General features: G+C 38.5%; 1 protein-coding gene across 2 annotated transcripts in view; it reads left to right on the top strand.

The window, feature by feature from the left end:
• Positions 1 to 16,334, top strand: part of LOC127641130 (phospholipid-transporting ATPase IF-like) — a 104,797-nt gene that overhangs the window by 36,401 nt on the left and 52,062 nt on the right. For both annotated transcript variants that reach the window (XM_052123913.1, XM_052123912.1), the window contains exons 8-18: positions 49 to 96; positions 793 to 857; positions 1,115 to 1,196; positions 1,284 to 1,434; positions 5,416 to 5,613; positions 5,692 to 5,850; positions 6,624 to 6,799; positions 8,441 to 8,509; positions 8,615 to 8,688; positions 8,767 to 8,870; positions 10,665 to 10,846. In XM_052123913.1, coding sequence (XP_051979873.1) covers positions 49 to 96; positions 793 to 857; positions 1,115 to 1,196; positions 1,284 to 1,434; positions 5,416 to 5,613; positions 5,692 to 5,850; positions 6,624 to 6,799; positions 8,441 to 8,509; positions 8,615 to 8,688; positions 8,767 to 8,870; positions 10,665 to 10,846 — 1,308 coding nt within the window. The remainder of the gene's footprint in view (positions 1 to 48; positions 97 to 792; positions 858 to 1,114; positions 1,197 to 1,283; positions 1,435 to 5,415; positions 5,614 to 5,691; positions 5,851 to 6,623; positions 6,800 to 8,440; positions 8,510 to 8,614; positions 8,689 to 8,766; positions 8,871 to 10,664; positions 10,847 to 16,334) is intronic.

Genomic DNA, 16,334 nt, shown 5'->3' with positions numbered 1-16,334 from the left:
GCTCTCCCATTACTGTATTCTGACAAAGCACATGCTCTCTCCCCTCAGGTTTGTTGGGAGAATGACCGTGACCCAACAAGGAGAGGAGATAGTGAGGTGAGACTTGCTTCAGATCCGACATAAAGCAGTTTACACTGGAAAAAATAGAAAGAATGATTATTAGAGAAGCAGATCGGCAATGCAAATATATAATCTATTTGAATGACTGGTTGGCTCTGTTCCAAACCCTAGTCAGCTGCCTTATTTAGATTACAGTTGCTGACCTTCAAATAATTGAATTACTTTTAAGTACATTATTTATGTAGAATGGATTAAAAAAAATGCATTATATTTATATGTACGTGAATGTGTGTTGCTGAGTGAATGACTTCTGTACAACAATAAACAAGGAAGAAATATAAACAGTATTGTAAAAGAATCAAAGGGAAAGTAACTTAGTTACTAGTAATGTGATTACTTTTTATATTAAGTGATCATTAATATAATATGATAACCATTTTAGAAAATACATTTGTACTTTGTAATGGATTTCTTTTTTAATAACTTTCTTAATACTGCCTACATTTAGGACAGTTAATATTATTTGCATGTTACATTATGTTCAGGACACTTAAGCCCATTTTCTCCACAAATTATTTGACCAAAAGAACGTATCTTTGTTAGGAACACACCTATGATGCATTAAAATTCTGCTTATTTAGACAGCTCACTAGTCATTGTGTGCTGAGTATGGTTTAATATAGAAGGCTGTGTTTGTTGATTTTAAACTTCTTTTTTTAATAAATTTTTCAGGCCTTTAGGACCAGAGAACCTTCTGCTTCGAGGAGCAAGATTAAAAAACACCAAAGAGATTTTTGGTACAGCATGTGCATTTTATTGTGTATTAATTGTATTTTTGACCTTATAGAAAGAAACTACTTGTTAAATGTATTCACAATGCACAAATGTGACTGAATATTTAGCGGGATAACTTTATTTTATCTCTATGAAATTAATTGGATTGCTATTAAATGGCTGTGATATTATTGGTTTCTATTATATCACTACCCACATGGAATTTGATTCACAGTTTTTATGTTGATGATATGATAATAATAAATTTTGTATCATGTAGGTGTGGCAGTGTATACGGGCATGGAGTCCAAGATGGCTCTGAACTACAAGTGCAAATCCCAAAAGCGCTCTGCAGTAGAGAAGTATAATTTACTTCCACATTCACATGACTTCTTTCCCTGAGCAGTCTATTACCTCAACATAATCTCTCTCTCTTGACTCTTGTGCAGATCCATGAATACATTTCTCATCATCTACTTGGGTATTCTGCTGTTTGAAGCTGTCCTCAGCACTATTCTAAAGTATGCCTGGCAGACAGAGAACAAGTGGAATGAGCCTTTTTACAATGAAAAGACAGACCAAGAGAGAAACAGCAGCCAGGTCACTATATCTTCTCTGTAGTGATGCAGCAAAAGTAAAAACTCTTTTCAATTCTCTGCACAAAACAGAAATGTATGGGAAAAATGTCAGCTGGTTACCAGAAATTCACACTAAAAATATAGTGGCAACATTTCAGGCATTATGGGATGTAATTTTGGTGCCTGTATATTTTATGGTTCATGACCATTGTATCATTAAATGATGTAATGTTAAAATACCAAGCTACTGGAACAACATTACTGTAAATCTGCTATAATTGTGGATAGGTAACAGAAATTGTGTAACACAAAACACAATCAGGATAATACAGATTACACTAAAATAATGAATAAACTAACTAATCAAGATGAAATGTAACAAAACACCCCAATATATAAAACTTATGTCAAAAAACACAACATTTCAATAATAATATAATGAGTTTCAATATAATATAATGAAATGGGTTGGGTCACGCTGGGACTTCTGAAACAACCGATTGTTTTTCATTGTAATTTGAACAATAGTTTTCCATAAATGCACATGCATTGCACATAATATACATTTAAACTATTAACTGTAAGGTAAATCATACATTATATTTAAAGACAAATGTATATATTTTTACAATATTTTACCATAAAAATTACATGCATTTTCTTGTTAAATATAATATAATATTTTACCGTACAGTTGAAGACAAAATGATTAGCCCCCTATGAAATATTTAGTTATTTTTCAAATAATTCCCATGTGCTTTTTAATGGAGCAAAGCTTTTTTTCAACATAGCATTTCTAAACATAATAGTTTATTTAGGCAACTTAGAGTGTTTATAATACAAATAGAAACAAAATTATAACCACAAATAAAAAAATCTACAGGTCAAAATTATTAGCCCTCTGATGTTAATAGTCAATAGTGTATCCCTTTTGCTTGATAACAGCCTTTAGTCATTTGTTGTAGTTCTCAACAAGTTTTAGGCATTTCTCCTGAGGAGTCGCAGCCCATTCCTCCTTAGCAAATCTCTCAAGCTCCTCCAGATTTGTTGGTCTCCTGGCATGGACTGTAGTCTTCAGTGTGGCCCACAGATTTTGTATGGGATTCAAGTCTGGGCTTTGTGCAGGCCACTCAAGGACATTCACTTTGCTCGTTTGGAGGTAGTAATTCACCAGAAGTGAGGTATGCTGGAAGACGAAATGTCGACCCAAACCAAGTTTTGTTGCAGATTGCTGAAAAAAAAAGGTTGTCTTTCAAAATATTCTCGTAGTCTTCCTTTTTCATTATTCCTTGGACCCTGATGAGATTCCCAGTTCCAGACGCACTGAAACATCCCCACAGCATTATAATCCCACTGCTATGTTTCGCTGTGGGAATGGTGTTCTTTGGGTTGAGCGCCTCTCCCTTCTTTCTCCCAACATCTCTATGGCCAAAGAGCTCTAGTTTTGTCTCATCTGACCAAAGGACACGTTTCCAGTATGCATATTTTTCTCTAGGTTGTCCTTGGCAAACTTCATTCTAGCTTGGAGGTGTCTCTTCTTCAGAAGTGGAGTTTTTCTTGGTCTGCAACCTCGCAGTCCATTCCTGTGCAGGGCTCTAGTGACTGTCTTCAACCCCAGACTTGGCTAAATCATTCACTAGTGTCTTGGCAGTTGTTCTTGGGTCATTAGAAACCTCTCTCACCAGTTTTCTTTCCAAGGTTTTTTAAATCTTTCGCTTCCTGTCTCTGCCCTTCCTGTTCTTCACTGTGTGGGTCTCTTCAAACTTCTTGATAATACTTCTCACGGCAGTTCTTGACACCTGAAAAAGCTTTGATATCCTGACGTGTATATCCTTCTCCTGCTTTGTGAGTATTAACAATTATTTTTCTCAAGTCTAAACAAATTTCTTTTGTCTTAAGAAAAAAAAATTTTGACAGTTTTATATGACTTCACTAGTTGTTTTGCAAGATACTAATCCTCAATTTGAAGTGCAACTTGGGGGATTAATTAGGTTAATTAGGCAGGTCATTGGATAACAGTGGTTGGTTCCGTAGGCAATCAAACTAATTTACTATTAGTTAATTTCTTAAGGGGGCTAATAATATTGACCTTAGCAGTTTTTAAATTGTTTTAAATAATTATTTTATTCCAGGCAAATTGAAATAAGGCTTTCTCAAGAGGAAAAATATAATAAGAAATACTGTGTTAAAATCCCCTTGCTCTGTTAAACATCACTTGGGGAAATATTTGAAAAAGAATAAAAATTTAATAGGGGGGCTAATCATTTTGTCATTCATTTTGTCTTCAACTGTATATGGTAAGGTTAACCAGTTAACCAAATAACAGTTTTTTTCCATTCAAATTACAAAAAACATTTATGGGCCAAAATCAATAAATACATAATACTATTTTTAAATAAGCCTTTGTTTGGAATAACTAAACATTTCTTCTTATTGTCAAAGTTTCTGTTATTCATTTTATGGGATTTTCATTATTAAATTTCTTTGTAGATTTCATATTAAATCACACAAGGTCAGAGACCTTCGTCAGGCATTTAGAAACACTTTTCTATCTGCTGTCGTATTTAAAATATAAATTAGCCAATTCAATTGTATTTCAGGTTTGTTACAATGCCAATGAGAAGTTTATAACCAAACATGTAGTTTATTACCAGATGCAAAGTGCAGGTAACTTTTCCTCCTGGTGGTATTGCAAAACAATGACAAAAGAGTCCAGTTTTAAATACAGAGGTTGAAAATAAAACCCATTTTTAAATGAATTCAAATTGTGTGGCTTTTAGTTTTTCTTTAAGCCTTAAAGCAAAATGCTAGTGTACTCCTAATTGTTGACAAAATGCACTTTTAGCAGATAAGCTATATTGAAAAGACTTTTCTGGAAACTAGAAATACGGTCCAAAAATATTGATGACTCGCACTGCAATCACTCATATTGTCCAATCACATGCTTTAGAATGAGAATGTCTCTCCCTCTAATACCGCCTGCCTGTTACTAGCAATACCAAGTAGCAAATCATGTTTTGTTTTTCAAACCAATTCACAGGGACTTAAAAGGTGTCATAATTAACTATGCTATGCTATTCACAAATCCCATCACCACAAAAAGTAACCAATAACAATAAAAAAAAGTAACTAGTGTGTTACATTGAGCTCATATTTGTCATTAGCCGCTTTTCCACTATTGGGCCAGTGTGAACCAATGCTATCAACTGGCCAGCACCTCGGACCTGTTGCCGCACTGTTGCCCTCAAACCCTCCCTTAATACGCTGCCCTGGTGCCAACATTACACTTCCCGCCCACTTCACAAGCAAGAGGGAAGCTCATTCTGAGGTATCATGTTATCTGGTTATCTAGAATATCAAGTTTATTTTGAATGTTAACAGCAAGATTAGTTAGTGTTGACAACTCATCGACTGTAATTGCCATTGTGTCCCGAGTGGTCTCTCCACTAACGATGGCCCAGCACACCATCTATGAAAGTTCACTGAACCATGGAAAGTAATTTCTTTGGGCACCGCTTAGTCCATTTGGGTGTTTTTCCCAATCCTGTACCGTTGTGCGCTGGACACATATCCTGACAAGTTCAGCGAAACCTTTGACATAGAACCTGCCTCAATCCTTGGTTGGCCTTTTTGGCACAAGGGTAATCTCTGGGCCAAAGGCCATTGGCTGTTGGTCCAGAGGAGGCCCCGAAAGTGACTGGGAATGCAACTGGCCCTGGCATGCACTAACAGGCTCTCATTTGGTCTGATAGTGGAAACGCGACTATTGAGACCCATGGCATTTTCAGTGCTGCATTTTGGTGCATCACTACATTAAAGCATTCTCTAAACTCATGATGACTGTGAAAATGAATTCACAATTAAATTCACAGTGTGTTAACCCAACATATGTGATACCAGGCAGCATGTCTCACTCTTTGATGGCCCACATCACTCATGATAAGAAATGCTTGTTTTGCACTTTTGTTTTTTCCAAAGATGTATGGCTCTCTTCTCTTCACAGATTTTGAAGTTCATTTCAGACTTCCTGGCTTTCCTGGTGTTGTACAACTTCATCATCCCCATCTCACTGTATGTGACAGTCGAGCTGCAGAAGTTTCTGGGCTCTTTTTTCATCGGCTGGGACTTGGATCTGTACCATGAGGAGAGTGATCAAAAGGCTCAAGTCAACACATCAGACCTGAACGAGGAGCTCGGCCAGGTGTGTGCTTACTGTTTGCCCAGTAAGGTACAACACTAGCTGTAATTTGTGTAATAATATGTTAATGTTGTGCCCCAGGTGGAGTACGTTTTCACAGACAAAACGGGAACTCTCACCGAGAATGAGATGCAGTTCAGAGAATGTTCCATCAACGGCATCAAATACCAGGAGATCAACGGGAAGCTCGTCCCTGAAGGAATGACAGAAGACACGCTAGATGGATCTGTGCCTTGTCTGGTAAGGTTACATTTCATGTATTCAACCTATGGGTGGGAATCAGCAGGGACCTGGCAATGCGATGTTATATTGATATATGAGTCACGATACGCATTGCTCAGTAATTCAAAACTGTGATAAATTGAAATCTTAAAAATACAATTCTCATTCATCTTCACTGGACATCTTTGAACTTCCTGCTTCATTTTAGAACCATAGAAGCTGCAAATATGTGTTTAAATATGATTTAAGTGTGATAAAATCACTTACAAACTGTTTCAGTGTAAAGTTATAGCCAATTTCACAACTTTGTTACCATGATGTAGTCAACAAACACCCAAACCCTAAAACGACTGTAAGAATTGTGATTTAAACAACTTTACTGCTAAAATAATACATATATTTTAACAGTAGAATTAATTCTTGTTTCTTGTTTCTTTGTTTAAACCCTCCAAAAAGTGTCCACTTTCACTTTTGTCCCCATCAACTGTAATCTCGATTTTTGCTTTTTTTTTTACTGAAAAGGAGGAACGAGTTGAAATTAATTTGAGTGGTAATCATTATGATGCCACAAATACTGTCCATTGAGTTTAACTTGTATTGTACCTGGAACATTACTTTATGTGCCATTTAGTGGTGGGTTTATCACTGGGATTATGCAACAATAATTGACCGGCGTGAAAAAACAAAAATTGCAGTTCTGTTTGTGAGAACCAGGCAAACTTTGGTAAATCTAGTGAAGAACTCATTGTAATAGGTATTTAATTCTATGTTTGTGTGTGGACATATTTCAGAACAGAGAACACGAGTTGTTCTTGAAAGCCGTCTCACTGTGTCACACAGTGCAGATCAGTTATGATCAAACAGATGGACTGGGAGACCCGTTCTCACATGCCAATGGCTTCTCGCCACAGATGGAGTATTATGCCTCATCTCCTGATGAGAAAGCCCTCGTGGAAGCCACCAAGAGGTAAGAGCACAGCTGATGTAGCACTGGTTTCTCAGTCGTCTAAAAAAATGTTGCTTGACAATATTTAATACGCTATATTCCAAGTGTTCTGAAGCCACACGTTATCTTTGTGTGAGGACCAGGATAAAGTTAAGGTTAAACTTTTTCTATTCCGTGTGTAGTGATCGACTGATATGGGGTTTTTAATGGCCGATGCTGATAGAGAGCAGGATGGCTGATAAGCCAATATAATGCCAACATATACTGTAAGATATTACACATAGTAAATTACACGTACATGAAATTGCTAAAAATTAAATAAACTTTTATTTAGTATAATATATACACAATTTCACACAGAACTTCTGGAAAAGAAATCAGTAAAACATACAATTACATTTTTATGTTTTAGATAGTAGATAGCAGCTTCTCCTGGTTTCTGTTTAGTCATCCCATATAGAAATTGTTAAAACATATTAATAAAAGGACGAAGGAAATAACAACAGTGCACATAGTAATCCTGTCACCACAGACGGTATTTGTGCATTAGTGATCACATTTTCTCACAAAAAGACCTAATACAACAACAATAATAATATTAATCATTATTATTATTCTTATTAAACAATAGTACCATATTTCTGTAATAATTGCTTAACTTGTTTGTGGCATTTCTATGCAGTCTGGTTAAACACTCAGTCCTTTATTTTAATAGAAACAGAAGTTTCTGTTAGTAGCAGAGTTGACAATTACATTCTAATGCAGTCAAATTTTCTCATTCATTCATCTATGCACAGAAATCCATTATTATGGGGGTTACGTTAGATGTGGATGGTAACTTTAAGCAGCCTAGAATATTTGAAATTACGCAAATGTGCAATTAGTAATTCCGGATCATGTCTGTTAACTCTTGAGCACGAGAGGGATTTTTTTGTTTTGTTTTTAAGCACAGACCTGCTCAGGAAACACTACCATAAAGTTTATGCATGTTCAGATTATGTGTAGTACACTACAGAGAACAGGTCTGCACACATAAATCAAGCGCAGCGAGCAGCATGTGCTGACTATTCGTTTAATTAAATCGCAGCCCTTGCAGTTTAATAATCGCTCTCTCGTGCGGATCCAGCTAAAGCAACTGACTGCTTCCAGTTAACATGGCACGAATCACCACCTGCTTTTGTCACGGACTGACCGTCGTGCAGAATTCGAGAGTTCGAGGGACATGGTTTTGATCCAGGCTGATAGAATGGGTTTGAGAGGAAGATCTATAAGCGCTTCAAAAGAAGAAATTGCTAGATTTGCGCAAATATTCTAAAATCTTTGAAAATCTGCATATTTGTAAACGGTATATGATATAAGTTTTAGTACTTTTTGGCTTTTTCTCTTTTAGACATTTAAATGTTATTGTGAGCTGTTGAGCACTCAGCATCACAAGCTTGTGCCCGTCTCCTGAGCCGGCGGTACTGTTTAAATGAGACTGTGTTGCACGCTGGTCTATTATTGTTGTAACACGATGGCACATAACAACAAAACAAACTGGGATTGGTGATTCTCAGCACAGTCAAAGCTTGTAAATGAAATTGAATTGACCGAACGGAATAACATTTTGGACGATGCAGCCATGGCGATATATCTGTCTACCAATAATCCTTTTAATTGCAGGATGGGGGTCATGTTCACAGGCAGCAATGGAGAAAACCTCGAGATAAAAACATTTGGAAAAGCAGAGAAGTACAATGCATTTTGCATTTGTAATATATATTGAAATTTATCCAATATAATATCTCATAATAGCTTTTAGAGTTGATTATGTAACAGCTGTCGTTCTGTACACAGGTACAAACTCCTTCACGTTCTTGAGTTTGATGCAAACCGCAGAAGAATGAGCGTAATACTGCAGACTCCATCAGGCATGTGACACTGAACACTGTTTATTATGTGACTGCAACACATGAGGACTGACCTAATGACCTGCTGCCTCCCATTAGGTGAAAAGGTGCTATTCACAAAAGGAGCAGAATCAGCCATTCTCCCCTATGCCAAGAGCGGAGAGATTGAAAAATCCAGAGTACATGTCGATGAGTTTGCTCTGGTGAGCTTTTAAAACATCCTCCTTGGATCACTGTTGCTTTCTGGTTTTCATTTTCTTTCACTTAGAACACACTTGCGACCATAGCAACACTGTAGTGACTCCATAGAAGCATCCCTGAACACCCTTGAAACCACACTAGAATCCACATAGCAATATGTGGATTCTATATATACCCCTAATAATTTCCCTAACAACCTTCCAAAACACCTTAACAACCAAATAGCATCAACTTCTAACACATTTGCAACCACATAGCAATGCCCTTGTGACTCCTTAGTAATCTCCAAGAACATCTTAACAATTGCATAGCAACAACTTAGAACACCCTTACAATCCCCCTTGCATTCACATTGTAATGCCCTAATTACTCCCCAGCAACCTCCCAGTACACCATAGCAACAACTTAGAACACCCTTGCAACCAATCTCTCTTTGGCATTCAACACACAAAGTTTGTTGGTGAGTTTTGCATAGTTCAGCAGCACTCACATTCTTTTTAGAACATGTGAAAATGTTAGTTCAGTTTTTCTAATGACATGGATGTCTTGTGAATGTTGTTGATAATGTGTGTTGATAATAAGCTCAGTCGCTGATAATAGGAGTTATCAGTTGTGCTCAGAACTATATCCATGAGAGTGACTACAGTCGTACTCATCATCACATGATAACACGCATAAACTCAGCAATCCTCAGAGAATAAGGGTGCGTTCCATTCCGAAAGGCTCATCCCTACACCCTAATCCCTTCAAAGGGTTTATCCTCCAGAATGAGAGCCTTGGAGGTTTGAAGGGTGAAGGGTTAAAAAATATTGGTAATTCGGAATGCACTTCAAAATCATCTATCCAAGCCAAAGGAGCCGCTGCTGTCATACAAAGGCTGACACTAATTAACATCACTTGCACCTAATCAGAAATATATATACACATGATTTTGCTTCACTAACTGCTTTCAGAATGTAAACCAAAAATAAATTATTTAAATCTTTATGAAAAATTTAACATTGTGTTTTATTTTAATAAAAAATAAACCAATAACCAAATGCATAGTGCATTTATTAAATAAATAAAATGCCACTGTGTATTATTATTTTATTTAAACTCCTTTAGAATAACTGATCCAGCAAATTTACAATAAATTAACAAAAACATTTGCCAGATTCAAACAAAAAACCAGCGGATTAAAATTCAGTTAAAAAAGTTAATTATAATAATAAAAGCTTTTATAGACTATGGAGATGCAGGGATGTCACATATTTTTGTTTATAGAAAAAGATTGCATCCGGATTTTTGACATCCGGTTTTGATGCTCCTGTCCTGCTTGGCAGCAAAGTGTCCAGTGTTAAACCCTACAGAAATGCCCATTTTGAAGGGCCCTTTGAAGCACCTATTTCTGAGCCCTTTGGTTTGGAACGATCCCTTTTGAAGTGCCATGTGGAGGCAGATTTATCCCGTTTGGAATGCATGGTAAAACTTACACTGATGGGATGTGTTAAGAAACAATGGCCACATTGAAATGATCCTGCATTCACTGAATACTCTCAATTTATGTGCTTAAAATTATTAGCTTAATTATGGACATGGTGCTTGGGGTTGTTGCTCTCAAACAACTTCTTTGCCTCTGTTTCAGATGCAATGTGCTATTTGCAGTAAAACAAAAAAGAAAGAAAACTTTAAGCATATTCGTTTTAGCAGTGGTATCAAAATTCATATGGAGAATAATACGAATTCACTGGTATTGGTATTGTGTAGCCCCGGCACACGTCATATGTTTTTTTCCTTGTCTTTATCTTTTGTAGAAGGGTTTGAGGACGCTGGTGGTGGCCTGCAGACACTTTAGTGTGGATGAGTATAAGGAAGTAGACAGACGGCTCCATGAAGCCAGAACAGCACTACAGCAGAGAGAGGAGCGGCTGGCTGAGGTCTTCAACTTCATCGAGAAAGACCTGGAGCTGCTGGGAGCCACTGGGGTGGAGGACAAGTAAGTCAGCTCTTACACAAAAACGCAAATGCAATCTTGAGGTGGAGGCTGAAATTTCAAAAGTTTGACTTAATCAGAGTGAGATCATTCTGTAACATGGGATTAAAGGGATAGTTCACCCTAAAATTAAAATGTTAATTTTAAGTAAGTGATGTAAACTCATTGGCATTTTCAAATAAAAGCAAAGCTGATGAAGCCTGTGAACAGCGTAGCAAACGCTAAAAGAATGAGATGCAATGCTGCAGCCAAAGACCATCTGTCTGACATAAATGTACATAGACATGAATACACTGATGAACCAAAACATTATGACCTCTCACAGTTGAAGCAAATAACGTTGATCATCTCCTAACAAGGCCACATATCATAGTCTGGGTAGATTAGATGGTAAGTGAACAATCAGTTCTCGTAGTCAACATGTTGAATGCAGGAGAAATGGGCAGGATGAAAGACCTGAGCGACTTTGATAAAGGCTAAATTGTTATGGCCAGACGACTGGGTCAGAGCATCTCTGAAACGACAAGGCTTGTGGGGTGCTCCCGGTCAGCAGAGGTGAGTACCTACCGACAGAGGTCCGAGGAGGGACAAACCACAGAATAGCAAAAGGGTGTTGGGTGCCCAATGCTCATCGATGCACGAGGGCAAAAAAGGCTATCCTGTCCAGTCCGAACCGAGAGAAGGTCTACTGCGGCACAAGTCACAGAAACTTTTAATGATGGTTACGGGAGGAATGTGTCACAACACACAATAATGAGCTCAGTAGCTTATAATAGGACTTATCAGTCATGCGCACCCTGCTGCATATGGGGCTGCATAGCAGCAGACCGGTAAGAGAGCCCACGATGACCCCTGTCCTTTGTCGAAAACACCTACAATGGGCACACGAGCGTCGAAACTGGACCTTTTAACAGTGGAAGAAGTTCATCGGGTCTGATGAGTTCTGTTTTCTTTTACATCACGTGGACGGCTATGTACATGTGTGCCGTTTACCTGGGGAAGTGATGGCACCAGAATGCACTGTGGGAAGACGACAAGACCGTGGAGGGAGTGTGATGCTCTGGGCAAAGATCTGCTGGGAAACCCTGGGTCCGGCCATTCATGTGAACGTCAATTTGACACGTGCCACCTACCTAAACATAGTTGCAGACCAGGTACAACCCTTCATGGCAAGGGCATTCCCTAATAACAGTGGCCTCTTTCCGCAGGATAATGCGCCCACTGCACACATTGCCCTGGCCTCCAAATTCCCCAGATCTCAATACAATTGAGCATCTGTGTGATGTGCTGGACCAACAAGTTTGATCCATGGCTGCTCCACCTCACAACTGACAGCACTTGAAGGATCTGCTGCTGAAGTCTTGGTGACAGATACCACAAGACACCTTCAGGGTTCTTGTTGAGTCATGCCTTGGCAGGTCACCATTGTTTTAGCAGAGGTCCAACAGCATATTAGGCAGGCAGTCATAATGTTGTAATGTAACATCAGTGTATACTGTGTATATAAATATATCAACACAGGAGGCCAAAAGTTTGGAATACAGATTTTGATCTTATGGAAAGAAATTTACATTTACATTTATATTTATGCATTTGGCAGACGCTTTTATCCAAAGCGACTTACAGTGCACTTATTACAGGGACAATCCCCCCGGAGCAACCTGGAGTTAAGTGCCTTGCTCAAGGACACAATGGTGGTGGCTGTGGGGCTTGAACCAGTGTCCTTCTGATTATCAGATTACAAGTTATGTGATTAGACCACTACACCACCACCACTCCGGTACTTTTGGTATAGTCAGGACATTAATAACGTGAAAAATTACTATTACAATTTAAAAATGTTCAGAACTTAAACTACTTCCAAAGAGTTCTCATCAAAAAATCCTCCACATGCAGCAATGACAGCTTTGCAGATCCTTGACATTCTAGCTGTCAGTTTGTCCGGATACTCAGATGACCTTTCACCCCACACTTCCTGTAGTACTTGCCATATATCTGGCTGTCTTGTCGGGCACTTCTCATGCACCTTACATTCTAGCTCAGACATGGAAAACATACGGCCCGCGGGCTGGATCAGGCCCTCCACATGGTTTAATGTGGCCTGCGGCTCATTTATCATAAAAGCGTTTTTATTTTTAATTGGATATTTCAGTTAACCTGCATTGCAACTAACACATCTCCACAAGCGTTTAACATGCTCAGTGTTGCCAGATAAGAGATGCATAACCCCCAGTTTGAGATATATAATTGTGCAAATTGGAAATATTCCGCCTAATGTAATACTTACTTGTGCAATCTGGCAACCATGCACGCTAGTGCACTTTTTCTATCTCGCTTTCCCCCTTGAACAAATTTAATTTAGCGACCTGTAGTGCAATATTCTGCTCAAGGAAAAGTGTTATTCGGCTACTCTGTGTCCATTCTTGAGGGTGATGTTTGGTGATGTTTTGCAGGTAAACCTTCTCAGTGATTAAATTAAATGTAAAAGTAGATCTCAGCATCATTGACATGCGAGCAAAAGCTAGCCAGAGACGAATATGTAAATGTATTTTTTATTTGTGCAATTTAGAAATGTTGAAGTCCCTTTGCACCAGTATATTAATCTAACTCTTGCAGTAATCATTTATCATATTCATGCAGTCTGTGTTATTCAGTTGTGTGCTGAAAGTCAAACCATCCTGGAGACCCGCATCATGACTCTTTTAGCATGTAAACGGGTAATGTTTTAGAAACAAATAAGTAAACTCGTCCACTTTGCGACAAATATTAAAAGTTCTATAAATTAATTTTTTTATTTAAACAGACCCCTGATGTAGAGATTGTTAAATTGAATAATACATTAACAGGGAAGTAGAGATGGTCAAATCAATTTATAAGCTCAGCCTTTATTCAGTTTGAGCATGTGATGTCACAAGAGGCTGTGTCTTGGACGGCCGCTACATTTCCCTGAGGTGGCTGCAGCCACTAACAGCTATGGCTCCATCTGCTGGTGGAGTTGGGAACTCCACCCCTCAATACACCACATTCCCGCACACCTGAGACTGATCAGGGTCTGATGAGCTGAAGGGCTTCTTCACAGTTTGGGAGTGTGTAAGGCCTGGGAGACAAGCTTCTGGTTGTGCTCTCTACAGAAGACCAGACCGCTCCAGTAAATTCCACAAGGAACACTGAAGGTTGGAAACACTTACCTAGAGATGGGCAGATCGAGGCTTCGTGAAGCAATGAAACAGTCGAAGCAAATGTGCCATTTTGTTTCGAGGCTTCGAATCAATCCGAAACCCGTCTCCACGGTGACACCTAGTGGTCACTTGCAGGTGTTGATCTGAAACAACCTTTACAAAGAGCTAATAAAAAAATGTGTTGGTTTTTTTTTTTATTGTATTTTTGTAATATATGAAGCTTGTAACCTGTAGTCTCTTCACATTGCATAATGTGATTTTGGTCATGAAAAATGAATATTAATAAAAATAAATCAAGCCACAATGTCTCCCTTTCTTATAGATTTTTATTCAAAAATATTAATTTCTCTGCTGTTGAAGGACTCAGCCTACTTCTTTTTTACAGATAATTTCTCCAGCCTTTGAAAAAATTCTCTCACAAGGGACACTTGTTGCTGGCATACAAAGATATTTTTTAGCTAGGACATACAAATGAGGAAAGATTACTGCTCTCTCTTTCCAGTAAGTTAGAGGATCATGAGTTCTGGGCAAAAACTCATCAGCTGAGGTATTTTTTCACTTCCACTGTGGCATCAGCTGTAGGATTGTGTATCATCTGGGTCTCACGGATACGATTGTCAAAATGTTCCCATAAACTGTCTTGTGTTTCAACTGGTGTTGATGATGGGCCTGATGTTGACATTTGTGGTTCTGAATTAAAAGAAACGGCAATTAGTAACAAATCATAAACTGACAACACATATGAAGTATAAATTTCATGAATCACATTACATAAGATAACATAGACTGAAACTCACCAGGAGTTGTGTTTGAACGCATCAGTGAAGCACACTCCAGTGTGATGTGCTTTTCAGCATCCAGGGCTTTGGCAGGATTTCCAAAAGCCACATTTTTAAACCTTGGGTCCAGCAGTGTAGCCAGTGCCAAGGCTCTAAAAGTCTCGTACCCTCCACATCTGGAGTGCAGACCTTCTTGTAGATGTGAGCCTATGAGCCAACACAAGAGAAAACCATATTAATTAAAATAATGACAACAATATGAGAGTTATGGCCAATTACACGTATGGTCATAGTGTCCTACCTAATTGTACAGTTGATTCCTGCGTTGCATTTCCTTTTTTCTGTGCAAGCTTGTGCTGCAACATCCTGTACAATGGTATGAGCTTTGAAGCAGACACTCTCTGTTCCTCTGACATCTCTGTTGTTGCTAGTTTGAATGGTTGAAGAAGTGTCAATGACTGTTGAATAATGTCATACTCAAGACTTGTCAGGGGAGCAGTATCACTGTTTAAATTGGCAAGTGCAGCAGCCACTGGCTCACGTTGCTCATACAAGCGTTGTAGCATGTCGAATGTGCTGTTCCATCTCGTTTCAACCTCCTGTATCATTTTCAGACTTGGTCTGCCCATCAAGCTCTGCATCTCCACAAGCTTGTCCTTTGCTTTGCAGCTGGATCTGAACAACCCCACTATCTTTCTGGCTTTCTGGCGAATTTCATTGATGACTGGGGTTTGATCCAGGGCCTTTTTCACTATCAAATTCAAATTATGAGCAAAACATGGGACATGGCGAAGGTTGAGTAGCTGGGCACTTAGGATCATGTTGGATGCATTGTCAGTCACCATGCAGTGAACTTTGGAGGTTATTCCCCACTCAGCCATTAGCAAGGCTTTAGCCTCCATGAGATGCTGGGCTGTGTGGGTTTGGTAAAACCTCCTTACACCCAGTAAAACAGTTGCCATTGTTGCCTCTGGTGTTATGTAATGGCATGTTACACCAAGATATCCATCCATATTAATGGAAGACCACATGTCAGCCGTAAGGCTAACAAATTCCGCCTTTTGTAGGTCCTCCATTGTCTTCTCCTTGGTTGTGTTGTACCTTTCAGCTGACCATTGTTTTAAGCACCTTCGGGATGGGAGGACATAGCTTGGATCAAGCTTGTTCACAAAGGCCCTGAAACCCTCATCCTCCACGATGGTGAAGGGCTGCAGATCCTTCACCACCATGTTCAGAAGAGCCTCATCCAATTCCCTCTGTCTGCCTTTTAAAAGAGAAGATAAAACATACTTTCAGACAAATATATTGGAAAAATAGTAGCCTACCGTGAAAGTAGTCTACTGGTTCATTTGGAAACCTTCCTAAACAAAGTTATGTTATGAATATTTATGCTCAGTGTGCAGAGAAAGATAAAGTGCATTATAGAAATACAACAATTACAAAAAAACAAAATGATGTCTTGGCTGTAGATTGGGTACTCATATGTAGACATATAAAATGTATATTCACAAAGTATAATATTATATTGACAAC

This window comes from Xyrauchen texanus, chromosome 50, assembly GCF_025860055.1.
Source record: "Xyrauchen texanus isolate HMW12.3.18 chromosome 50, RBS_HiC_50CHRs, whole genome shotgun sequence".
NCBI lineage: Eukaryota > Metazoa > Chordata > Actinopteri > Cypriniformes > Catostomidae > Xyrauchen > Xyrauchen texanus.
Note: the sequence above shows the minus strand (reverse complement) of the source record. Positions and strands in the feature narration are given on the sequence as shown.